Here is a 26898-nt window from a genome sequence, read left to right as displayed (position 1 = left end):
AGGACAAACTCTCACCTCTGATGTTACCTGGCATGTATGAGATCCCATGTTCCTGCAAGTTGTCTTACTTTGGACAAACAGGTAAATCTGTTCAAAAACGCATCTCGGAACATCAAGACCACATTCATCTTTTCAAACCGCAGAAATCTGGTCTCTCTTTCAACACGGAGTTGAAAACCCAAACCATAGGATCCATTGGGAAAATTCAAAACTTTTACATAGATTTTTATATACACATGAACGTTTATATAAAGAAAGTGCTGAAGCCCTACTACACAGACTAAATTTAAAACGCAATGACGTTCTTACTATTCCTAAAATATGGGAAATTGTCATACAAAATTGTGTAAAATAGTCTCTTTATATATGTTATTTTTTATTTTTTTTTTGTTCAGTTATATTTTAATTTACTTCTATAACACTTTATTGCACGCATATTGAGATTCCATTATAATCATGCGCCCTAATGTATGTTATTCCTAGTATTGATTGAATTACTGTACTGAGGATGTCCCAAGATACTTAGGATGAAATATTTATGTATTAAAACTTATCACTGTGATTAGTACAAGTGTTTTTAGTGATGAATTCACCACAGGTTTCATTGTATAAAAATCTTAAGAAAACACTTAATAAATCAACAAAAATCACAAATCTTTCAGGATTTCTCTGACAGTACGTCTTTTCACCAGCTAGCCTCGACACCAGATAGGGTTATATGTTCATAAATTTACGTGAACAGAACATACACAAAACAAGAATGCCTTGAAAGTGTACTGAGACTTGTGAGTTATACATACTACTTCAAGACTGTGACATAACAGTTAAAAAGAACACATTAGTAGCAATAGTTTATCTCCTGTAATTGAGACATTTCTCAAGGTTAGAGTAATCATAAAGACAAAGGATGCAGATATAAGTAAAGCACAAATATTTCATGCATTCCTTAGTAACTAGTTTTTGAGAAGAATAACAGGCACTGAAATCCCGAGCAGTTTTTTGCAACCCAATTTTATTTAAATTATGAGCATAGAGCATATGCTGATTACAGAATAGTCTTGCACTTCTGAAGGTGAACTGCTTTTAAAAGGTAGAGATTCTGGTCTGAGACTAGCTCCTTTAAATTCTCATATGAAAGAGCACGCTTTTATAATTGTAGTGTTTTATTTGGATATTAGTGGTTAGCTATCCCCCCTGTCTCTCACCACCAACGTCGAGTGAATTCCCAATACATGCTGAATAATGATTCCTGAGCATAAGTATTTATTTATTTGTATGTGATCATTCTATGAATAATTTTGTTAAGTTGCAGGGTTAAAAACCTGAATTTCTTCTTAGCCAAAAAATCATACTCTGATTATGGCAAAGACAACTACTAATTCCAGAATCAGCTGAATAAAAGACTTGAAAAAGTTTCCCTAATCTGTGACTAAAAGTAAACCTATAATAGTCCTTTTTCTGCAGATATAGCATCATGAATGCAAGAATTTAGCTATACAGGTCTATTAGCTTAACAATTTTGAATGAGCTCAGTAAAATCTGAATTAGTACCAATTTCCTGTCACGAATTAGTACTTGGCTTCATGGGAACCTAATTACTCTTTATGATAGGGTGGTTAATTTGCTATGTCTGTAAATTGTGTGTATGTGTTTTTCTGACCAGTTTACTTGTTTTGTGGGATGAAAAACCCAAGTTTCCAGAAGGGAAAATCCTGGCATCTCCATATGAGACTGTCTAACTTACTTGAAAAAGTTCATAAAGGTTCTTCACATTCTAGATGGGATTCGAACCCAGCTCTTTCTAACTAAAAGGCAGGTTAGTATTACATTTTTAAAATTTGTATACAGGAGCATACACATTTAAATATATAATGTGGTTTATATACATGCATTATATACATTATCATAAATTACATACTTTATATAGATTACTATTACTACAATCAACTACATTGATCCGCAAAGAAAACAACTGCAGTGTTTTTCTAAGTTACAAACTTATGTGATTCTTGGAATGACTTAAAAAAACAGTGCAGGCTTTTTTTTGGTTAGCCTAAGAATCACATACTAGGTAGACGGTTTCTTATCATTATGAAAGAATTATCTTTAAATACAGTGAACAGTAGATTCAATATATACATATATATTAAAAAACATACAAAATGTTTACTCATTCCTGCAGACGAGGCCTCCAAACAACAAAACTTCACTTGGGGATATTCCTGGGCAAGAGACTGGAGACATCCATTCATGACATCACATCCTAAAATGTCCTATACAAAACAGAATATTTATATTTGTTTATAAATACCATTTAATTTTATGCATATTACCATTTAATGCAATAAGAGATTTCAAAATGAACTACATAAAAATCTTTCAAATATACAGAGGAACAAGTTTTCTATTTATAACATACAAAACTCATTTGAATCTTGCACAGCAAACATGTAAGGACTATTGGAACAGTTCATTCTAGTGGATAGTTTACTATAGTAAATTTCTTTTAAAATAGATTATGTCTATGGAGTTTTGGTCAGGACTTTTTCAGTAATTTGTTATAGTAAGAAAGTTTGTTATATAATGTTTGCTATAGTGAGCTAACTATACTATGGTAGCAAAGATATTGGTTTCCAAATAGTTTGTCAAAACGTGTGGTTTAGCTCGTATTTATTTGAAGTAGTATACCTTTCTTTTATATACATGAAAGAAAGGTCATGCACCTATGGCTGTCATCTTTTTCTGCTCTCATAAGTACAGAATGAATTTGACAGCAGGGATCACCATAAGAGTAAACAGCCATAAATTATTAGAAGAGATAGAAAGGAAAAGAAGAGGGAAGAGGTGAAGTAGAAAAAGGAATGACAACAACAAAAAAAAAAGAATATAAAGGCAATGGAAAAGGAAAACCACTCAGTAAAAGTGACATACACCTGTGCTCCTCTAAACACACTTTGAAATGAAGTCAGTAAAAGAAGAAAGGGCATATGAGAAGTTATGTGAGCTTGACTACAAACGAATCTTAGAGGAAGTACACTAACGGTCATAAAAAATCATAGGACTGGGAGACCTCATAAATTTCTTTATATTTTATTCTAGATGAATCCCAGATGAGGGACAAAATGTGTAGGTACCTATTAGATATTTTTCATCCAGCTATACAAATTATTCCCCAATTGGCAAGAAGAACTTTGCCTGTTTTGTGGGATGTTTCACATGAAATATTCCAAATACCAAAATTTGGTATTTGGAATTTAACAAAACTTTTCATGTCATTTCAGTTTTTGTTTTAATCAGATCATATGTAGAGGCAAAAATTATATGTAGCAATAGCAATTTTAGGTGGGAGAAGAATTTCACTGCCTGGCATGAGACCACTGCCCTGTTTATTGGAGCTTCGCAGTGGTTTGAAAGAGTTCCATGTTTAATTTCTAGAGCAGTTTCCAGACTATATAAAAAATAAAATTTAAATAATACAATATATATATATATATACATACATACATATGCTGTTCAATAAGTAATAAGACTATATTTATACAGAAAACAGATTACCTTTAATCGTAATCATTTACATGGTCTTTTTCAAAGTAACTACTGTGAGACGCGATGCATTTGTCCCAACATTGCATCTACTTCTTAAACACATGTGAAAGTCCATTTTTTGAGAGTTCTTTCAAAACCACCTCCACAGCTTTTACACATGCTTTGTTGCTTTCGAAATGGCGGCCTCTTAGTGGTTTCCTGAGATGAGGAAACAGCCAGAAATCGCACGGTGCGAGATCAGGACTGTATGGAGGGTGTGGTAGGATATCTATGTTGTTCTTCTGCAAAACATCCACTACACAACCATTGAAACAAAATGATTGAGTGAACACTTCCCACAGAAATATTCAGGACAACATGCAGCTGGCGTACTGTAATTCTGCGATCCTCCTTGATGATAATCGCTGCTGTGTTGTTCATTGTCTCTGTGATGGACGTTGAAGGTCTTCCCTCATGTTCAAGATCTTCCACATTTTGCCTTCCTTCCTTAAAAGTTTTATGCCAGTGAAAAACACTTGCCCTCGACATTGCTTCATTGTGGAAAGCTTCACGTATTCATCATGTTAAAAGTGTCCGATGCCGATTTTTGCAAACGCACAAACAATTTAATTGCATAACGCTGTTCCAAGGACGCTTCCATTTCGATGACTGGTCACGGCTCATAGGCACGCTGAAACAAGCTTGCGTTTAGTCACGTGACACTCTGGCACATCAGCCCATATACGCCATCTATCAACCTCTTTTGTTAATACAGACAGCAACATTTCTTTATTCCACAGAAATTAATATTGTGATGAGTGGTTTCGCAACAGTAAAATTAGTCTTATTATTTATTGAACAGCCCTCGTATATAAAATTGATACATACAGGGTGTTCGGGATAAATTTGACATATTTATAATTAATTATATTTTTCCGTAAGTTACATGTATTAACACACACTTCTCTTCATTTAAAAGTTTGGACCCTTCTTCATTCATATACAAGATGTCAGAAAGGATGGATAGCTGGAACCCACCTGAATCATGGAAGAGAATAACTTGTATCATGATGATTTGTGCCCGCCATCAAAATAAGGATATTACGACTGCTGCCCAATGCTCCCTGAATACAGTAAAAACAATCAGGCATGAACTAGAGACTTGCAATGGTGACTACGAGGATGTAGCAAGAAGAAAGATCCCTAGCAGACGATCTGATTGCGTTCGTACAGCAGAATTCCTCGCAAATCTGCAGGAACAGGTGTTGAAGAACCCTGGCATTGGAATTCGGGCTTTGTTCGTGGAGTTGCTAACTGTAGTCAAGCCCTGGATAACAAGGGTAGCCAATGGTAGGCCGTATGTATGGCAGCAGGATTCGGCCCCTTGCCACACCTCTGGGAAAAGTCAAAAATGGTTGTCTGAAAATTTCTACGACTTCACCAGTCCAAATGTTTGGCCTCCAAACTCCCCAGACCTTAACCCCATGGATTATTTTGTATGGGGCGCAGTTGAAAAAGACACCAATTGCACTTCCAGTAATACAAAAGCCCAGTTAATGGATAAAATTAAAACAGTTTTTGCGGCCCTTCCCAGGGAGACTGTAGCATCAGCTTGTTCGAGGTTCCGAAGCAGAATTGAAGCTGTGATCGATGCTAATGGTGGTTATTTTGAGTAAATCTTGTTGATAGTATTGTAATTAACTCTGCCTGCAATGTTTTTTTGTCAATTCATTAAATTTAATAGATACAAAGAAGATTTTCTTTTTCCTTACGAAACTGTCAAATTTATCCCGAACACCCTGTACCTTTCATGGGAGAGCGACATAAAAAATAAATAACTGCACTCTGGCTGTATGGAATGCAACAAAATTAAGTATTTAAGACATATACTAGAGCATCCATGTATACTGGTGTCCAAAAGCTAAGGACGAACTACATTTTTAACTGTATATGAAAATATTTTCCTGACTATGGCCAAATGTAGATATAAATTTATTGCAACCATACTAATAAATTATATTATACAAAAAACATGTTATAAATGTTGTACAAATTAAATTGCAATACATTTTTGGCAAAAGTTACAAATTTCCTATGGATGTAGTTAAAGAATTAATATACAGTGCTCACAGAAACTGTGCAAAGAGACATTTCAGTAATGGAATATGTCCACCACGAACTGTGATGCAGCTAACACAATGTTGTACAATGCTCAGCACCAAATGATTCAGGAAATCTTAAGACAAACTAGCCCATTTCTCCTTCAGAATAAGAATAAGGCCTTGTTTTCTGGAGGGGGAATTTCAAGCAGTAATGTATCTACCTATTGCATCCCAAAATTGGTTGCTATCTGAGGAGCATGCTTCTCAGATATCAACCAATTCGATTAATATCCTTAGTCTTCAGAAGTATTTCCACTGCTCATGTATAATGTGGTGTTGTCATCCATAAAAACAGATTCTTCACCTACAGCACCATGAAATAATCGAACATGACGTTGAAGAACTTTGTTGCAATATCATTCACCAGTCAGTTTTTTCCCAGCACATGTGGCTCAGTGCATCCATTAAGCACAATGCCCTGCACACCATGAATCCAGCATCGCCATATCCATCCCTTTCAAGAATATTCTTGCAATGGTGAATGAACAGTACCACTTTTATGCCAGATCAAGTGTCATCTAGAATCAGAGGAAAGACTATAACGACTCATCTGTAAAGAGTACATTTGTCCATTGGTGTCTTGTCCAATTTTTATGGATACCACACCACTGAAAACATGATCTATGATGAGCTGCGAATAAAGGATATAGACTACAGGCATATATGACTACTTGTCACAGACATCTTGCCACAGTTTGTCGAGATATCCACACACCTGTGCTTGAATGGAGCCAACTTGCAAGCTGACCTGCCATGGTGGGTTGATTAATTTTGTTGTTATAACCAAAAATCCATGGTAGAGCAAGGGCAACCTCTTAGCAATGATCTGGAACACATTCCAATGATTTGAAATACTGCCCAGAGTCTGGACATAACACTATATGAAATTCCAAACTCTCTGGCATATCAGTAATTCTGTGGTGTTCTTCAAGCTTTCCAATAATTCTTCGTGTGAAGTAATTTAGATAATGTCTTTGAGACATTACAAGACATTCAAGTTCACAACTTCATTACTTCATGAAAAGAGCTTCCTTCAAACACAATTCGCTTAGAACAGCCTTTTATCCTGTTTTGAGTGCTATCACATGACCCCTTTGTGCGTGAATTGAAAATCTCAATGTGTACTCGCTTTCTGCTCGAAATCATCAGTTATACAAATTGCCACAAGCTGATTCAGCTAAATTTGCAGTTGTAATATTCAGAAATGGTGTTCATAATTAGATTTTGAACACCAATGTAGTTGAATTTTGGTTTCAATTGAATCAGCATTAGTGGCAGACCAATTCAAACTGAAAGTAATAATTCACCACTAGCTGCAGGAATTTAATGCAATTTGGTATTTAAGATTATTAAGATTAATATATCTATTAAGATTTTTCAAGCTGTTTCATTTTGGTTTGAAATGGACAATTTTGCAGATCATAAAACAAAATGATATACTACAGAACACATGCCAAAAACAATTTAACATTTCACAATTTTGAGACACTCACTGGATTTTTACAAAGTACCATCATTCAATAGAACTCATAATATAGTAACCTGTCATTAACTTTGTGATGATCCTTGTGAAATGATGAACATAACATACCGACACTTTATGGAAAATTATGGAGACAACTACCGAGTTAGCAAAAAATTCATTTTAATAAAAACCAAATTGAACACTCAACGTTTTTAGCCTTCATATCAGGTCATCATCTCATCTGGAGCATACACATATATACAGAGAAAGAAGCTGCACTACAATCTACATGGTTTGCTAAAGTTACTGACCAACCATTACAATGATTTGGCCTGACCACTGGTGAAAAAAAAAAAACACCTTTACTACATCAAAGGCTAGAGTCCTATTATTATTATCTATTGGGTACAAAATTAAATTGGGCTGGAGAGCAACATGTTTATATATATATATATAAAAATAAAAATAAAATAAAATAATCAAAAATAAAAAACTGTGATTATACATATAAATTTCAACCAATTGGTATGGAATAGTTTCCAATAAAAGCTAAAAATTGCTTCAAGTCCTAAAATATGCTAGATACAAAGTAGCATGAATATGTGCCATCCGAATGCTTGGAATTTTTATGCCACCATTATTGTTGAGATTACGGTGGTTAATCAGAATTTCACAAGCTTCATTAAATTTTCTTTCATACCAGGTTTCTGTATGATGTAAAGAGGGTACTTTTCCAATCAATTTGGTGTAGGGTGTTGAGAGTGTAATCTGAGAGGCCTGCTTCACCAAAATTGTTATATTTGATGTGTCTTTTGTGTTATTTTTTACTTATAAGGATTGTACGTCCAATTTCACCAATATAAGGTAAGTTACAGGTGCAGTAGATGCAATAAACTCTAGAATGTGCCAATGGGAGGAGAGGATCCTTAAAGGAGTTGAATATGTTTTTTAATTTTATAGGTGGTTTAAAAGTGGCATTGAGATTATAATAGTGTACGATTTCTATTGATTTTTTCTGATAACCCTTTAATGTATAGGATGGTTATGGTTTTACTGTAATCTATATTCTTTTTTGATGAAATTTTATGAAGAACTTTGTTAATAGTATTTTTGTTATAGCTATTATTTATAAATGTGTTGTTAATAATCTTTAATTCTTGTTTAAGAGCTTGCTGATTAGAGCAAATTGCTATAGCTCTGTTTTTAAGAGTGTTAATGACTCCAAATTTTTGCGATGGGTGGTGATATGAGTTAGAATGTATATATTGGCCAGTATGTGTCAGTGTGTGGTAACCCGTGAAGGATAGACTGCATGAGGGAAGACGTGTAACCAGTGTATCCAGGAACAGGAGCAAATTCTGATTTTCAATTTCAATAGTAAATTGTATGCATTCATATTGTTTGTTCAGGTGGCTGAGGAAGGAGTTTAAAGTTTGTTGACAGTGTGGCGGTCAGATAATGAAATCATCATCAACGTATCTAAGCTACACTGTAGGTTTTAGAGTAAAGGAATCAAGAGCACTCAAAAGCTTCCACATAAAAGTTAGCAATTGGGAAGGGGGGGAGGTGATAGGGTAAAATTTATTTTGCCAGACAAAGTTACTGGAATGTAGTACGTGGACAAAGAGGGCCGTAATGTCGGGCAGAAATTTGTTCTATAGGAGAAGAATTGTGTCACTGATTGGGACATTTGTGAAAAGGGCAAAAAAAACATCAAAACTGACTAAAAATCATCTTTGCTGAGTGTTATGTTTTTAATTTTGTTTATAAAGTGTTGTGTGTTCTTCATATAGAAGGGGGAATGACCTACCAATTCTTTGAGTGTCGATGCATAATTTCTTGGCTAGGTGATAATCTGGGCTGTCTATTCCTTCAACTAACGGCCGAAGTGAAACATTTTGTTTGTATACTTTAGGAACACCATATATTCTGGGAGAACGAACATAATGGGGTATAAGGTTTTACAACTCCAACAGTGAACAACAAACAAGTGAGACAAGGAGCAACTAACAACCTGTAAGCAATAGTCATGTGATCAACTTATCAAGCCACACCTTAAATAACAGTCAAATTGCATTACTTGATAAAGGCCTTAACTTCGCACCTAGAACTTTTAATAAACTGGATTTTAAATACCACATAGAAAGAGGAATTAAGTCTCTTCCTATTAATATAGCTGATAAAATTCGGCTAGAAACAGGAATGTTCTGAATAAAAAGAAAACCTTATATAGCAATCATACAAAAACAGAAATAGCAGCAATCAAGTCATTAAAAGCTAATCAAGATATAATTATAACAAAATTGGACAAAGGTAATGTCATTGTCATCCTTGAAAGATCAACTTACATCCATCAAATGAATCAACTATTCTCCGATAACAGCACCTATCAGCTTGTAAACTATAATCCAACTAATAGAATAATATATTTAGAAAATTTAGAACTTTTAGAACTTTTTAAATAAATTTAGAACTTACTTAGTTTCAAATAAATTTGCCCTATATAAACCCAAATAGAAGTCAATCTCTCCTATAGAATATTAAGTTTAATCCTTTATCCAAGTGTAAGCAAACAAAGTTTGCGTCTGAAGTATCTTTAGGACTGAGGCAACTTGTGGTAAAGGTGGAAGAAGCTCCCATTACTCCTTGTCTTAGTATCTCCTATAATGCAAAACACATCTCCTTGCAGACATGTATAATGCTATGCATTAAGGGAAGGGACACTACCCAGACCGGTTTTGATCTTTATTGAGGTCTCATCACTGGGAGCCAGATCAAGAGGTGGTGATTAAGGTGGGAGCAATGGAGAAGTCATATTTACCTATAATGAGTTGCCAAAAGGTGTCTCACCTTATTATTAAATTACCCTGGATTTAGAGAAAGATGTTGGAAGTTATTTTCCACTTGGTTAGACTATAATATATTTAGTTTAATCCTTTATCCAAGTGTAAGCAAACAAAGTTTGTGCCTGAAGTATCTTCAGGACTGAGGCAACTAGTGGTAAAGGTGGGCTAAGCTCTCATCACTTGTCTTAGTATCTCCCATAATGCAAAGCACATCTCAGAAAGGAGATGTGCTTTGCAAAAAGAAAAAAAACTTCCAACATCTTGCTCTAAATCTAGTGTAATTTAATAATAAGGTGAGACCTTTTGGCAACTCGTATAGGTAAATATGACTTCTCAATTGCTCCCACCTTAGTATCACCAACTCCAGGTCTGGTTCCCACTGACGAGACCTCAATAAAGGTTGAAACCGGTCTGCGTAGTGGCCCTTCCCTTAATGCATAGCATTATACATGTCAGCAAGGAGATGTGCTTTGCATTATAGGAGATACTGAGACAAGGAGTGATGCGAGCTTCTTCCACCTTTACCGAGTCGCCTCAGTCCTAAAGATACTTCAGGCGCAAACTTTGTTTGCTTACACTTGGATAAAGAATTAAACTAAATATATTATAGTCTAACCAAGTGGAAAAAAACTTCCAACATCTTTCTCTAAATCCAGAGTAATTTAATAATAAGGTGAGACACCTTTTGGCAACTCATATAGGTAAATATGACTTCTCCATTGCTCCTGTAAACAAAAGCTGTCTGCTGCACCCTTGTAATAATAATAATAATCGTATGATGATACATGGCAATGCGTCCCCTTTACGGGGAGGTACGCACCATCTCAGTCCCCCCAAAATTTTATCCAGGTTCTGGAACCGGCATAGCTGACAAATTAGACCTATGCTGGGTCGCCCTTGTAATATCTTTATTCTAATTAGCAGTACACGCTTTTTCTCTACTACCTTTCTTGCTTATTCCATTGCGTACTGTGCTTATCTACCTTTTGCACTACGAGTTTTATGCCTATGGATACTAGAAAATTTATTTGATAAGACTGCACCACCAGTATCTTTTAATTGGCATAAAACTCAGTAATAAGGCCGGTTGATTTCTCTCTTTCTTTCTCTAACACAAATTCCTTCAGTAAAACTTTACACAAAAAGTCGTGGTCTATTTGCACTTAACTATAAGCTATACACGAAAAACTACAATTATGATTATATTTCTTAAAAAATATAGGTGCTTTTGTAAACCTTTGGTTGCAATTGTGTTTGTATATATAAATTACATGCAAAATTATACTCTAAGTTACACGCTTTTTGTTAGACCCACCTACCATGTAACTTCGGGGTTTTACTGTACATATATCAGAATAAAAAAAAATCAGCTAATGCCTTTTATTCCTATATAGGGAGTAGGCGAGGATATTTTTAGCGCTATCTAACTTTTGGAGACTGAGTGGGCAGTTTAATCTCCACTGGTACCCAATCAGAGATGGTTGGCCCAAGGCTATCATTAATTAAACGGCACGCAGTGAAGAGAGACGGCTCAACAAATGCCGCCATCTCGTGGTCCCTAACACAATATATTTAATGTCTGAAATAGTGTGGGTTCTACAGTCGATTTTCTTGAGTTTACGGGAAGAAAACCCACTTGCCTGTGCCAGAGACTAACTAACTCGGAAACTGGGTTAGTCGATCTCTTTTAGTTGGTCTTTTTTTGACCAGTCCGGTCAAAAAAAGGCTTAGAAAAATTTCTTCTAGTTGCCGACTAGATACGAAACCAAGAAGTCTTCCTTCGTGCGGTCAAGCGCCACATCCACTGAGCTACACAGGCTCTGCCTGTGTAGCTCAGTGGATGTGGATATATATATATATATATACACACACACACATACACATATATACACACAGGCTCTGCCTGTGTATATATGTATGTATATATATATATAAACATGTTGCTCTCCAGCCCAATTTAATTTTGTAACCCAACAGATAATAGTAATAATAGGACTCTAGCTTTGATGTAGTAAAGGTTTTTTTTTTTTTCATCAGAGGTCAGGCCAATAATTGTTGTAACGGTCGGTCAGTAACTTTAGCAAACCATGTAGATTGTAGTGCAGCTTGTTTGTCTGTATATATGTGTATGCTCCAGATGATGACCTTGATATGAAGGTGGAAACGTCAAGTGTTCATTTTGGTTTATATTAAACTAAGGTGTTTGCTCTAACACGGTAGTTGTCTCCATAATTTTCAATAATGTATTCTGATCACCATGTAAGCAAGAAAGAAAGGATAACATATCGACATTTGCAAACATGACCTTGAAGTTATTCCATCTGTACAGTATATGATCAAGAACCTGCAAAAATAATTAAATATATGTTGCAGTACAGAACTTTATTAGATTCAAGACTGAAAATGAAAGGGTTTCCTACATTAAAACTGAAGAGTATAACTAGCCTTTTCTGGCTTGTTGAAATATAATAAAATTTGGTATTAAAGATCTCTGTTAAAATTTATATTTCAAGTTTGGTTTCAAGTACACCATTTTATCAGCAAAACAAAACAAAAGTATATACACCAAAAATGGCTCTATATCCAACTGCTGTGTTATGCATCTTTTAAATGACTGCACGTGATTCTTTTTTTAGCAGTTGGATTCTGCAAAAACCTCGAATAAAGAACTAAATCAGAACATTTTCAAAAGGTGTATTGAAATTTTTGAATTATTTCAGTTTGCCTAATTTTAAGCACATACTTACACAATGTCTGGAAAGAAGTTAATGGACCCCCCCCCCCAATGGACATGGTGCACTGTGCCATCTAATGAGTCGTGTTTTTTTAACCAGAATACGACTGTTGTTTAAAAAAAGATTGAACTTTTTAAATAGTATGTGCCAACCAGCACAGAGAGCACCCTACAGCTACTGGTTGCACCTAGCAGCAGGTTTTGACAACAAACTGCCATTTGCCCTTCTGCTATGAGTAGGGTTACCATACGTCAGCATTTATGCAGACATGTCTGCATTTTGATAATGAAAATATCTGTCCGCATACATTTTTGAAAAAATCCCATTTTGTCCGCATTTCTGTGGGAGCATTTTAGATTTTTTCTCCAGGCGTTTCTCCTGTGTTAATAACATTGCTGAAACAAGAATGCAGGAGGTTGGTTATATTATAGAACAATTGAATCAATAATCGAATCAAATTGCACTTTTAGATATCCACACTTTTTTTTTTTTTCAACTTTTTGCTCTTTCTCGCTGGACTCACGTTAATGGCATTACTGCGTGCTTAGTGCTATGATAGTTTTGGTGTTTGAAGTGGAAATCAAGACACATCCTTAGTTTTATTCATTCTTAATTAGTATTAATGACCTTACCAAGTAAGTAAGATATTAAATTATCAAATTATATTAGAATTAAAATATATACCACGTTTTAGGTTATGACATAACTGTTATGTAGGCCTACCTAAACATTACAATATAATTTTATATTATCTTCCTTACATTTATTTCAGATTATCTGGATGATGTCTAAAGCTAAAAGAATCAATGATAATCATAGGGAAAATTTTCCATGTTTTTGCCCTGGAAGTGAGCCATGGGAGGCTGAATGTATTGCATGCAGTCCTGGTACATACGTTTCGGTCGCACAGCATGGGATAAGAGACTTGGAACTACATGCAAAAACAGAAAAGCATTTAAAGTGTGTTAGGGGACAGAGTTCAATAGAAAAATTAAGTGATTATTTTATCAAGCCAAATTCAGAATTGGAAGACAGTATAATACTGATGAAGGTGCCCTTGTATATCGTACTGTTGTTCATCACAACAGTTACAATTCCATGGACTGTGCTCCTGGATTGTTGAAACAAATTTTCAGCTATTCAAAAATTGCAACCAAAGTGTCGAGCGGTTGCACAAAATCACAAGCCGTTGTAAATTCTGTTCTTGCTCCCCATTCAATAGAAACTATAATCAAATCCATGGCAGATATTCCCTTTATAGGTGTTTCAATAGATGCTAGTAACTATGGTAATGTGAAAGATTTCCTATCCTTATTCATTATTTTGACTACAAGAATGGAGGTTACAGATTAAAGTAGTGAATGTTGAGAGCAAACCAAATGAAACTGCAGAAACTATTTCAACTTATGTCAGTGAAACACTAAACAATTTGGGACTTCAAAATAAATGTGTAGCTTTTGGGGGTGATAATTGCAATACCATGTTTTGCAAGAGGTCAAGGCAATAATGTATTTGCCAACTTGAAGAGGATGGGTAACCAATCATTGGTTGGAGTGGGATGCCCAGAACACATCCTTAATAACTGCATCCAACATGGTACAGACCTGCTTGATATTGACCTACAAGCTTTAATAGTTAAAATATATAATTACTTTTCGTGTAGAGTCTCTCAAGGAGTTCTGCGAGTTTGTGGATATAGAATACGAGCAACTTTTAAATCACAGTAAAACACGATGGCTATCCTTGTACCCTGCTGTTCAAAGACTAATTCAAATGTATCCAGCTCTTAAATCATTTTTTTTTATCTCAAAATAGACCGCCAGCTGTAAAAAAGAACTTTTTTGAAGACCCTTTCAGTGAAATCTATCTATGGCATTTGCAGTCTCTAATTGGTGTGCTCCATTCACATATTAGCAGACTAGCAATTCCCTTATTGATGTAATGGAAATACTATGTTCATTACATGATCTTCTTCAGGAAAGGAAAAATGAACAAAGGAAAAATGAACGTACCATTGAAAGCAAAGGACATGCTTTAGAAAATGGAAAGTGATTGCTTCAAATCTGGGGTAAAAAAGTTTTGGTGTAATGTGGAAACATTCTATGTAGGGTGTTTAGACTTTTTGAACATGTGGATGCAATAATTTAATGAATTTTCCTGTTTTAAGTGGCTAGGTCTTAAAGAACTCTCCCAGGAAAGTGTAGAAGAATGTATACACTTCTTGATGGAGCGAGGTTGTGCAAGTTGATGACAGCAAATGTTTTGACCAATTTTCCAACTTGAAGAGATTTGTTGCTTCATATGATGGAAAAGAAGTGTCAAGTCAGAAAAAATGGTGTGACTACATTGAATTCTGCAAGAGTAAAGAACAGTACAACAAAATTGTAAAGATGGCTCAGTTTCTGTTTGCAATTCCAGGTCACAATGTCAGTGTAGAAAGGCTCTTTTCATTAATACAAGCTCAGTGGACCAAGGAAAGAAATGGACTTATCATAGAATCTGTGAAAGGACTTGCTATAGTTAAATTTAATTACAGACGTTTTACATGTAAAAATATGTTTGACTATTTGTGTCAAAACAAAGAACTGCTAAAGAAAATTAGGTCTAGTGAAAAATATGTATGGGCTGCAAAGTAATGTATGTAGTGTCATAAGTCTAATTCTTTTTCATGTAGGCTTACTCTTGTTTCATAAGACTTATGATGACACTTAAAATCTCATATTTTTGTGTGTTCTAATAGGCATACTCATCATATCTAATTAATGAAAAGCTTACAAAGGTAAAGATTTCAAACATATATATTTATTTTTGTGTTAGATGTTTGTGTCCGGAACAAGTTGGTCAGGAGATAGGGGTGTTAGCATTTTGGCATTGTAGAATATGGTAACCCTAACTATGAGCATTAGTCATCGAGTTACATCTGCTGAAGTGAGCATGTGCACAAGCTGTTCATTGGATTAGTGACAATGAAAGAGCTTTAAGAACATCATAACAGGAGATGAGCATGGATTTATGGCTATGATGTTGAAACCAAGATGCAATTGTTGCAGTGGGCAGGGAAAGTGTCTCCTTAACCAAAAAACAAGCATGGATGAGTCGGTCAAAGATCAAGGTAATATTGGTTGTGTTTTTTGATTGGAAAGGCATTGTCCATTATGAATTTGTACCATGTGGTACAAATTCATAATTAGTCACAGCAGACTTTTACCTGTTTACCAAAGTTAAAACCACTTTAAAAGGATGTCATTTCCAAACCATAGAGGAGATTCAGGAAAATGCGATAAGAGAACTGAATGCCATCACAGAAAGTGTGTTCCAGGAAGCATTCCAACAATGGAAGAAATGTTTGGGAACGGTGTATCGCCAGTTGAGGGGACTACTTTGAAAGGGACAGAGCTTAAAATGTTGTAAAATGAGCAATAAAGTCTTTATAGCAAAAGTTCTGTCTTTTTTTGAATAAGCCTTGTAAATGGGCTGCAAGTAGGTAACTGATGGAGTTTGAAAGAGGCAGTATGATAGGATGCAATGTTGTGGGTCTATCTGTTCAGCAAATTGTTGACAAATTGGATAATCCCAAGTCAACAATCAGTAATATCATACTGAGATGGAAGTGCAGGGAGTCAACTGCAAGTGCTGCTCACAGTGGATGACCCACTACACTCATCAGATGTGACTGCAGGGTATGCTACAAAGGATAATATGTAAAAAATGCCATCCGTTGGCCGATATGTTGTTGAATGTGGGGTTCCAGGCATCATCTGGAACACAAATCTGCACAAAAACATTCAGAACCAAGACTCACAACATGCAAGCCCCAAAGTTATCCAAACCAACATGTAGTGTTGTCTTCAGTGGTGCAAAGAGCATGTAAAGTGGAACGTGGAAGACTAGAAATCTGTGTTATGGAGTGACGAATCATGTTACACCCTCTACTGAGCTGATGGATGCCTGGTGAAGTCGTTTATCTTGGTTTGGCCTTGGACCTGACCGCTGTCTCTTTCAGCAAGATAATGCACTGTGGCATAAGGCTGCTGCTGTAACTGCGTTGTTTGTGGACACGAACAGCAACCACACTTGACTGGCCTCCACAGAGCCCTGATATCAACACTACTGAACATCTGTGGGATTAACTGGAGTGTCGGGTGAAGTCAAGGGATGCTGCTTCCACGACAGTCCAGGACCTCATTACATGCCTATGGGAAGAATGATCCAAAATTACCATTGATCATTATCGTACGCTTGTGGAAAGTATGCCCGTCAGATTGCTGCAGTCATCGCAGTGAAGGAACATCCTACATCTATTAAGGTCAGCACCATAGCTGTTTGTTCCTCATACTATGGTGTCTGTTGACTTCTTTCCGAGAAGTGTATCTTAACATAGTGAGCGCTCATTAATCACACAAGCTCATTAGCTTCTAATACTAGAGTACCATCTGCATTCAGTAAGGTTATTCTTCCCCATTCATTCACATTCTTCTATTTGCAGCATAATGATAAAATTCTTTTCAACTGCCTTTTGCCTGTAGAGGCAATTTCTTTTCATACTCCGATTTAGCTTTCTGCATAATGCTCATTACTTTTCTTGCCTGCACTTTATATATTTCATTATCCATCAAGCAGGACAAGGAAAAGTTCTATACTAATAAATGTGAAGAGAGAGAGAGTTCCAGATGAGGAAGTACAATTATAAAAGGGTGTTTTATTTAGTTTGTGACCTAAAGCACAACTTTAGGCCCAAATAGAATGTCATTAAAGACAGCAATGGAGCATTACTAACAGAAGAATTGGAAATCAAAAACAGATGGAAAGAATAATACTGTAAGGAACTGTACAATATAGTGGTTTAAATAAAATTTGGAGGAGCCCTCTCACCAGGAAAATTCCAATTTGGAACCTCCTCCACTTAGGCATGAAGTTCAAACAGCAGTTAAGTCAGTGGGAGCCAGACCCAGAGGTGGTGATACCAAGGTGGAAGCAATGGAGAAGTTATATTTACCTATACGAGTTGCTAAAAGGTGTCCTCACTTTATTATTAAATTACTCTGGATTTAGAGAAACGTGTTGGAAGTTATTTTCCACTTGGTTAGACTATAATATATTTAGTTTAATCCTTTATCCAAGTGTAAGCAAACAAAGTTTATGCCTGAAATATCTTCAGGACTGAGGTAACTCGTGGTAAAGGTGGACCAAGCTCTCATCACTCCTTGTCTTAGTATCTGCCATAATGCAAAGCACATCTCCTTGCAGACATGTATAATGCTATGCATTAAAGGAAGGGCCACTATCCAGACTGATTTTGACCTTTATTGAGGTCTCATTAGTGGGAGCCAGCCCCAGAGGTGATGATACCAAGCAATGGAGAAGTTATATTTACCTATATGAGTTGCTAAAAGGTGTCTCACCTTATTGTTAAATTACTCTGGATTTAGAGAAACGTGTTGGAAGTTTTTTCACTTGGTAAGACTATAATAAATTTAGTTTAATCCTTTATTCAAGCGTAAGCAAACAAAGTTCGCGCCTGAAGTATCTTCAGGACTGAGGCAACTCATGGTAAAGGTGGACCAAGCTCTCATCACTCCTTGTCTTAGTATCTCCCATAATGCAAAGCATATCTCCTTGTGGACATGTATAATGCTATTGTCAGATCCTGAATGGAGATCTTTACAAGCAAATTCTTTATTCAGGATTTAACATACTAAACATTACTAATTAAGGAGATACCTGCACATCAGCACATAATTATGAAAATTTCCTTGTGTCATGTGATAATATGTATTCTATATGTGCTATATATACTGAAGTTCATTCCAGTATAATTGAATTCATAAGCAGAGAATTTTCTGTTAGAATAGTGAGAATTGTGTAAGGGAATTGTTAAATTATTTGTAAATCCCATTAAGCTGTACATTGTGAATTTTCCATAAGCAGTAATCCAAAATAACTGTATGTAATCTGTATGAGTCGAGCGTATGCGGAAAGTGATGTCAGAACAACTACCTGGAATACGGTAACCTAACAGATTAGGGAGAGTGTGGGATCACCCAAGGGGCATGAACTGTGAGGTTTGTGCGGTAAAAGACACATCGAATAGAGGGCGCATGAAAGGGTGAATAAAGGACGATGCGCACCGTATTACAGGTGGGTCGATTACAACGATGTTGGATGATGAGGCCCATTCCTGAGACGGTTAGATTTCCAAGCGAAGCTGACTGTGATATGACGGCCTATGCAGAATCGAGCCTTCGCAAAAAGTCCCATCGTAGAGAATGGAGGAAGTTTCTTGAGAAGCGGTAGAAAACACAGCAAAGTCCGGAAGTGATTCGAGGACAGCATAGTGCATCGCCAGGCATAGAGACAGCCAATAGATATACACGAAGGTAAACCAGATCTACATGTGATAGCGTAAAGACAGTCAGAAAGGATCGGGTAATGTAAAGAATTTCATTCTATGTTAAGATCGCTTTGAAGAAAGAGAACTTTGTGTAGATTGTAAGTTAAGGACATTTTACTAGAGAACTTTTTAAGTGAGAATTTGATTGAATTAGTTAAACCCCGTGGAACAAAGAAAAATTGTTGATAGGCAATATTTTGATTGAGGATGACTAGAATTGACTAATGAAATTTAGAATTAGGATAGCTATTGATAGAGTATTAATGAAAGTGTTTAATGTGCATTCAGTGAATAATCTGTGAAAGGAATTACAACCTAGTAGTGTTGTGATTACACTCAATCATATCTTTTCGTAGTTGAAAGATTTAGCTTACTTAACTTAACTGATGTGATTTAGTATGAACCCTAACTTAGTGTGAGTCTTATTCTATTGAATATTTGAATTTCTTAACTGTAAATGTTCTGTTCTTTTTCCAATAAATTATGTTTTGTACCTTATACCCCTGAGTTTATGCCTGATTACAAATTCAAACCACCACTTATGAAATAGAACTTTTTTGGCAGAAACTTAGGTATTATTGCTGAAGTGAGATTCAGGTCACGACTGCTAACTGAATCTGCACGGTGCTAGCGTAAGATTAAATATTGTGTGAATCCCTTTTGAATTGAGAATTGTTTCCCTGAACAAGTGTCTCTTCTGTTATGGGATATTGGCCGCAGCATAATATAAATTTTGCCAGTATCTGAAAAGGAAATAGTACTGAATTAATATTTAAGAGGCACAACAATAGATTAGATAGAGGGCTAATTAGAGATAGAATAAAGTAAAATATAGAGAAAGCAATGACAAAACACTATGCATTAAAGGCAGGGCCACTACCCAGACTGGTTTCGACCTTTATTGAGGTCTCATCAGTGGGAGCCAGACCCAGAGGTGGTGATACCAAGGTGGAAGCAATGGAAGTTAAAATAATTTGGACACACTGAAAGGATGGAAGGAGGACTTCTCAGAACAGTAATAGACGGTAAAGTTTCTGGAAAACGAGGAATGGGTAGACCTCAATGAGATAGATGGATGGTGTGTGCAGAGTGACTGATCTTCAGAGAGCTGAAGCCTCCAAAAAAGCATACAACAGGACTACATGACAAGGCCTGGTGTGGCACATCACTGAGCATCGGAGTGACCATATGGCATCTGTGGATGCCCAATGAACATATGGATGGATATTCCTTCCACATAATCTTCTTATGGATCTCTTGCTTAATAAGGCTGCCCATCCATTTCACTCCCACTCTATTTATTCTTCTAACTTTAGTAATACATTCAGATACTGTTTCATTTAAGTACTTTTTCAACAGCTCCCTTATCCAAATTTATCACACTTCCACTAAAACCAGGGATAAAATATTCAAAATTATGATAAAATTTTGAATATTTTATCTTTTCTGATTAACTCTTCCAACATATCAAGCAAACCAACACATTGCTCAATAATATTTTTTCTTCTTTAGGTGCTTCTTCTCTATATACTAATGGTGATATGCCCAAAAACCCTAAACATTGTCCACACTCTGCTTATAAATGATCAGACCCTATTGGGATGTACAAAATTATATCCTACTGATATCCTCTCTCTAATAAGACTAATAATCTCAACAAATTACTTTAAATACAATGTCCAATTTTATAAAGAAATTTTAATTTCTTTATAAAATTGGTCTTCCCATGGGCCAGAATATCAGTGGGATACTTGAACTTTTTCTTGCCCATATGGAAGCACAATTCTTATCACCCTCTTTATCCATTGGCATTATGGTAGATAAGGGATTGATTTTCTGAGCTTCGGTAATGCATATGCCATACAACAGTTTAAACATATGTGACGGCTTATGTGTTCATTGTACATGTTGATTAATTTTAACAGTGTAGATGAGAACACAGACTGATAAGAAAATAATATTTATTAACTTATTGCTGATATTTCACTGGTATTCTATCCAGCATCTTCAGAGCACAAAAACAGTTTGTCACAGTATGTGAGACAACTACAATCCAGTACAATGGGATTAGTTTGAACAATTGTATCGTACAACACAAAGACTAAAGTCCTAATTAGGCACCATCTATGTTGAAAAAAAAAAAGAAAACAGAGAAAGCAGGTATTAATTTGGTCTTATTAATACCTGTCTTAAGATGACTGTCTCTCAAATCTTTGGCAAATTTATACAGCCATACTTGTTGAAGTTTGGAGTATGTTTCAAGGCTTCTGTTGAGTCCAGGAACAACCTCTCTGACTTATAAAAGCTTCTGTGCAGCACTTTTGTTTTTTTCTAATTGATCCGGTATGTAGGGGTATAGCGATAGCGCTGGATGTATTTTTTATGTTCATTGAGGCGGATGTCCACAGTTCTTCCTGTCTGTCCGCAGTAAGCTCGATCACACGAAGAGGGCACTTCATAGACTCCTGGATGTGATAAAGGAGAGATTCTGTCCTTGGGTGAGCGGATCAGAGTTGCCAATTTCACATACGGTTTAAATACGGAGCATAGTTGATGTTTATGAAGCACTCTAGATATCTTTTTAGATGTGCCTTTAATGTATGGGATGATGACAGTTTTGTTGTAGTCTTCTGTGGTAGACACTTGGAGGGATTTCTGGGGAGCATTTAGTATTTTGTCTATCTTATGGGGATTATAGCCATTGGCCAAGAAGGTGTAACGTAAGTGTGTGAGTTCAGCAGTGAGAGCAATGTCATTGGAACAAACTGCTCTGTCTCTGTGGGTTTTAGGATACCATATTGTTGACATAGGGTGAAGGTGTGATTGTTTGTGCATGTGAGTTCTCCCTGTATGTGAGTGTGTGTTTTCTATAAACCAAGAATGATGAGGAACCATCTAGAAGACGTGTGATTAGTGTATCCAGGAAGGGCAGACAGTGTATCCAGTCATTAGCTTCCAGTTCCATGTAAAGTGGATTTTTGGGTGTTGGCTATTTAAATGCACTAAGAACGTATTCAATGTGTTTGGGCCATGTGGCCAAATAACAAGCACATCATCAACATAGCGTAGTCAAAGCCTTGGTTTGAGCATGGCTGTACTGATAGCTAGCTTTTTTTTTAAGTGTTCAATTAGAAGTTGGCTAAGGGGGAGAAAAGGGGGAGCCCCATTGCTGTCTCACCTAATTGTTTGCATATTTTCCCTTTTTTCCATGTAAAATAACCTGCCTGTACTGTGAATTTAAATAGTTGAAATATACGTTTTGTGCTCTTAAGATGCTGGATAAAATGCCAGCGAAATATCAGCAATAAGTTAATAAATAGTTATTTTCTTATCAGTCTGTGTTCTCATCTATACCGTTAAAATTAATCAACATACAACCATTAGTTCATTCTTTCATAAACTTCTTAAATTTGATCATCATGTCAGTACTAGAGTAGACCACAAACACTGGAAATTATTTGCATCTCTCTTCCTATCACCCTTATTGTATCAAAAAATCTGTCATATCAACACAATTCATTAACACCTACAAATACTCATCTTCTATTAAGGTTTTAAACTAAGAAATTACTCATCTGAAAGAGATCTTCAGCTCTCAACAAACAAATCAGACTATGCTATTCATTCAGGCCAAAATCATATCCCTTTGTCTCAAAGCCACATATCAAAACTGCATAAAATCTTAAAATTCCCTTATATCCAAAAAAATTTATAAAGCCATAAAAGAAATCCTCAAATTATACAATTGTCTTCACCACTAGTAACAAACTACAAAATTTACTAAAACATAGAACCACAATAGCTCATGCTGACATGCTACTATGCCATAATGTTGTTTAGAAGTTTAACTGCCAATCAGGATGAATACATGTTATATTGGTTCTACCATTCATTCTATCAAGTCTCGCTTAATTGAACTTTATCAAAATTGTAATATTCCCATACCATACTATTTACTTTTGTCACAAAGAAAAAACTCAAGCATAAACATACCAACAATAATAAAAATCCTACTACTGAGATATCGTTACATGCAATACAATCTAAACATATCCATGAAATCAGGGTCACTATTATTGATTTCCAAGAAAATTAAACCAAATTATTCTTCTGAATCTTTAGCAATAATAGCCACCCAATGTGCTATAAACACAAAGATCCTATTTACTGTTCCCTCATGGCAATTAAAAAATAAATTACTCTCCTCTACTCTTGAACTAACAAACTCTTAATACATTTCACAAAAAAAAAAAAAAACATGCAGCAAGCTCGCAATTAGTTTTCTGCTACTTATATCTGATGACATTTTAAACAAAATAACAGCACCCATCATGCATGTTGCTGGCTTACTATGTACATAACAGATTTTTATTCCTTTTTTTTTTTTCAGTTATTTTAAATCTATAATTTGTGTATTTATCTTTTCTTTGTATATTCTTTCATCATTGGTTTTATTCACATTTTTCATTTATCTGAATGCATTTTCACTCAGCTATCGGTATCTTGTGCTAACCACCCTTAGTTGTACACTACCTCAGCTTTGGTCAAGTTTTTACCATCTTTACCTCAAAAAATTTCCACACATGCTTCAATATCATCCTTTAGCCTAGTTGTTTACAAAAAGGACTGCCCAATAGCCAAAACATTTTAGCTTTTTTATCCCACTTATCTGCTTGGATATTTATTTTCTAGGAAGTGGGACAGTCCCAACCTGCCTATAAATTCACTATAGTCAACCATGAGCTATAACAAAGTATGTTTTTGGTCTCTGTGGGTACACTATACTGAGTTTCTGCTGAAGTCACTTTTTTTTTTCTGTAAAAAAAAAAAAAAAAAAGAGGCCCTGCTGGCAGCACAAGACTATGATTCAGAAAGATGACTGCAAACTGAGTTCAAAGGTAAAGCTTAGTCTGATGCAGAAATTACTGAAATTGGAAAATGGTTCATCACTGACGATTTCTATTTTTCTTATGAGGATATCATCCATATACTTGCAACTCATTAGCAAGTTTCTGCTGTCACTTTTTTCTTTTTGTAAAAAAAATTCTTTTAGGCCCTGCTGGCAGCACATAGTATGATTTAAAGAAGATTATTACAAACAAAGTTCAAAGGTGCAGCTCAGTCTGATGAAGAAATTACTGAGGTTGAAAAATGTTTCTGGTCAAGTTTGGATGAGTTGAGCCTGGCCAAATTGGGAGGCCGGAGATTTATTAGTAGATTCCATTTTGAAAGAGGAAGCTATTGGAATAGTAGAATCTTCAATAGGTGAGGATGTTTTGAGTTAAGGAACTCATTATAATAAATTTAGTTTAATCCTTTATCCAAGTGTGTTACACACTTGGATAAAGGATTAAACTAAATTTATTATAGTCTGACCAAGTGAAAAATAAACTTTCAACATCGAACTCATTATAACTTAGTTGAAAAGTATATCAGTGGTGTTTCTAAGGCCATTTGAGCATTACTTTGTGTGAAATACTGTGACATTGAAATTGTGTGTGGAAGTAAAAAGTTGTTGATAGTCTGGTTTAGAATAAATGTATAGTCAATTCATGCTGTAGCAAACACTGCTATAACAGATTTTCTCATAATTTGCACTGCACATTATAGCAAACTATCTACTATAATCAACTATTCCTGTGAGCCTTACAAGTTTGCTATCATGAAAGTCAAATGATATTTATTATCATGTCTAGAAATAAAAAGGAGTTTCAGGAACTTGAGAGAGAGCTGCAGTTGTGTATGTAGATATTTATTTTCTACCTTTCCAAAATCTTCTCATGACTTTTGTTCAGTTACTACCTATACTCTTTAGAAGCACATAAGTAATATGATAGATTTCTTTTTTTTTAAAAAAAAAATATTTGCAGGCAATTAACTTCCCATTTACCTGCTTGAGTCAATGTTGTCTTCAATTTTTCCACTCTCTTGTGCTCAAACTTTACTGATTCTCAAATAATGTTTGTATATTTGATTCTGTGGTTTACATCTGAGACTTGTTTGATTCTTTTCAATTTTTTTTTCTTTTTTTTCCAATGGGATACTCATGCTTAACACTAGTGATGGTTATTTCCCATTTACTCTGTACAATGTTTTCTTATTATTTATTCTTGATAGATTTGGTAATGCTCAGATGTCAATATGATATTTTTCTCTAACTCCTCTGCTAGCTATGCTTTTTACTGTTGATGCTAATACAATGATGATGTCTGTCTTCAACTCTACTCAGCTAGTTTCTACCTGACCTTTCACTAGTCTTCTAATTCATTAATGAAAACAGTAGCAGATGATTTGTATAACTGGATAATGGCCCAGCTGGCACAATATCTAATTATGTTGTACCATAGTAACTTGTATTTAGCTTCAGCTAATAAAAAAAAATAACTTCATGGTCCAAATTGTCAGTCTTATCTTTATTTTCAACATCCAATGGACACCTAGTAATGAAAGGCACCATGGAAAGGTGAGGATTTGAACAATGAATTGCAAACCCTTGTTCGATCTCTGCATTTCTTACAGGATATGCACATTATATGGCTCTGATCCTTAAGCAATCCATGAATGAAAAATACATCTCACAATAATATAATGTCAACATTAAAAAAAAAAAAGCATTCAAATATATTGTGCCTACTCACAGGCATGACCTAATTCCAAGGTGCTCTGTTGCTTTTGTGGTAAATACTATCACTGCAAACGCATACTTTTCTTATTGGAGAAAATGCACTAAGCTACTAAATGGCAGATGACTTTAACTATCTAATGAAATACCATATACCATCAATCCTAATTATTGCAGGCCCGAAGTGGATAAAGCCATATTTGGTCTCTGGAGCTGAGAAGCTTTCAGTTACATTTTAACACAGTTTTTTTCTATTTTGCCTTCTGGTATTGTGAAGTGTTAATATTCCAAGTAGTCATATTAACTAATTTTTATTTACTGGTTGGTTGGACACAGTTGATTTATTTATTTATTTTGCTTAAAGCAGCCTTTCACATATACAACTCATCTCTGAGTAATTCTGACCAAAATCTGTTGGTTTCTCATAACAGAATACCCATTCTACTAAAACCTACCAGTCTCATGCTTTTGGACCCTGCAAGTATGAAGTGGGATGATTCTGATTTATTTTTACATAATCAGACTACTGTTTCTGTTGTTTCAATTAAATTCTTTCAGTAATTTAATTGTAACAAGTGTTCAAATGAAACACTTGTTACAATTAAATTACTGAAATAATTCTTGCCAGAATGAACACCTTCGCATCCAAAATCTCTGCCTGTTATTCACAGATTTGTTTTACAATATATGCGGCAATGCAGTTCAAGCAAAAAAAAGTTCATCATATCAAGCTATGTCCAATATGATGCACACTCTCTCTCTCTCTCTCTCTCTCTCTATCTGCTTATGCACTCCTTCTCCTGGGGATGGTGGGGGGGGGGGATAACAAATTCAATTTTGAAAGCGCAAAAAGCCATATCCAAATGATAACATGCTTAGCTAATAATACCACTGATTACAACTCCTGTCCCACCACATCTCCATTATCATGTCATAACAGTTCTTCAACTTCACATAAAGAGAATGAAGATTGCCAATGTTGCACTTCTCCTCCAGCTGTAGCATTCATGATCCAGAAAAATCACCTGATACCATTCTAAACAACAAATGCATGAAAAGAGGTATTCTGAAAATAATGCCTAAGTGCAAACAGTACTTGGAGTGTGAGTAACCTTAAAACATGTCTAGTCTTATTCTGTTATAAATTAAAGA

The 26898-nt window shown here is 35.4% G+C and overlaps 1 protein-coding gene across 1 annotated transcript in view; it reads right to left on the bottom strand.

Moving 5' to 3' along the window:
- LOC150110075 (phosducin-like protein 1) overlaps positions 1–26898 on the bottom strand; it is a 145539-nt gene that overhangs the window by 56466 nt on the left and 62175 nt on the right. Inside the window, exon 6 of the mRNA XM_090391151.1 lies at positions 2160–2273. Coding sequence (XP_090247277.1) covers positions 2160–2273 — 114 coding nt within the window. The remainder of the gene's footprint in view (positions 1–2159; positions 2274–26898) is intronic.

The sequence above is a fragment of the Typopeltis vanoorti genome, chromosome 1, assembly GCF_054136105.1.
Source record: "Typopeltis vanoorti isolate ZY-2024b chromosome 1, IOZ_Tvanoo_1.0, whole genome shotgun sequence".
NCBI lineage: Eukaryota > Metazoa > Arthropoda > Arachnida > Uropygi > Thelyphonidae > Typopeltis > Typopeltis vanoorti.
The sequence above is the reverse complement of the archived record's forward strand: the minus strand, read 5'-3'. Positions and strand labels throughout refer to the sequence as shown.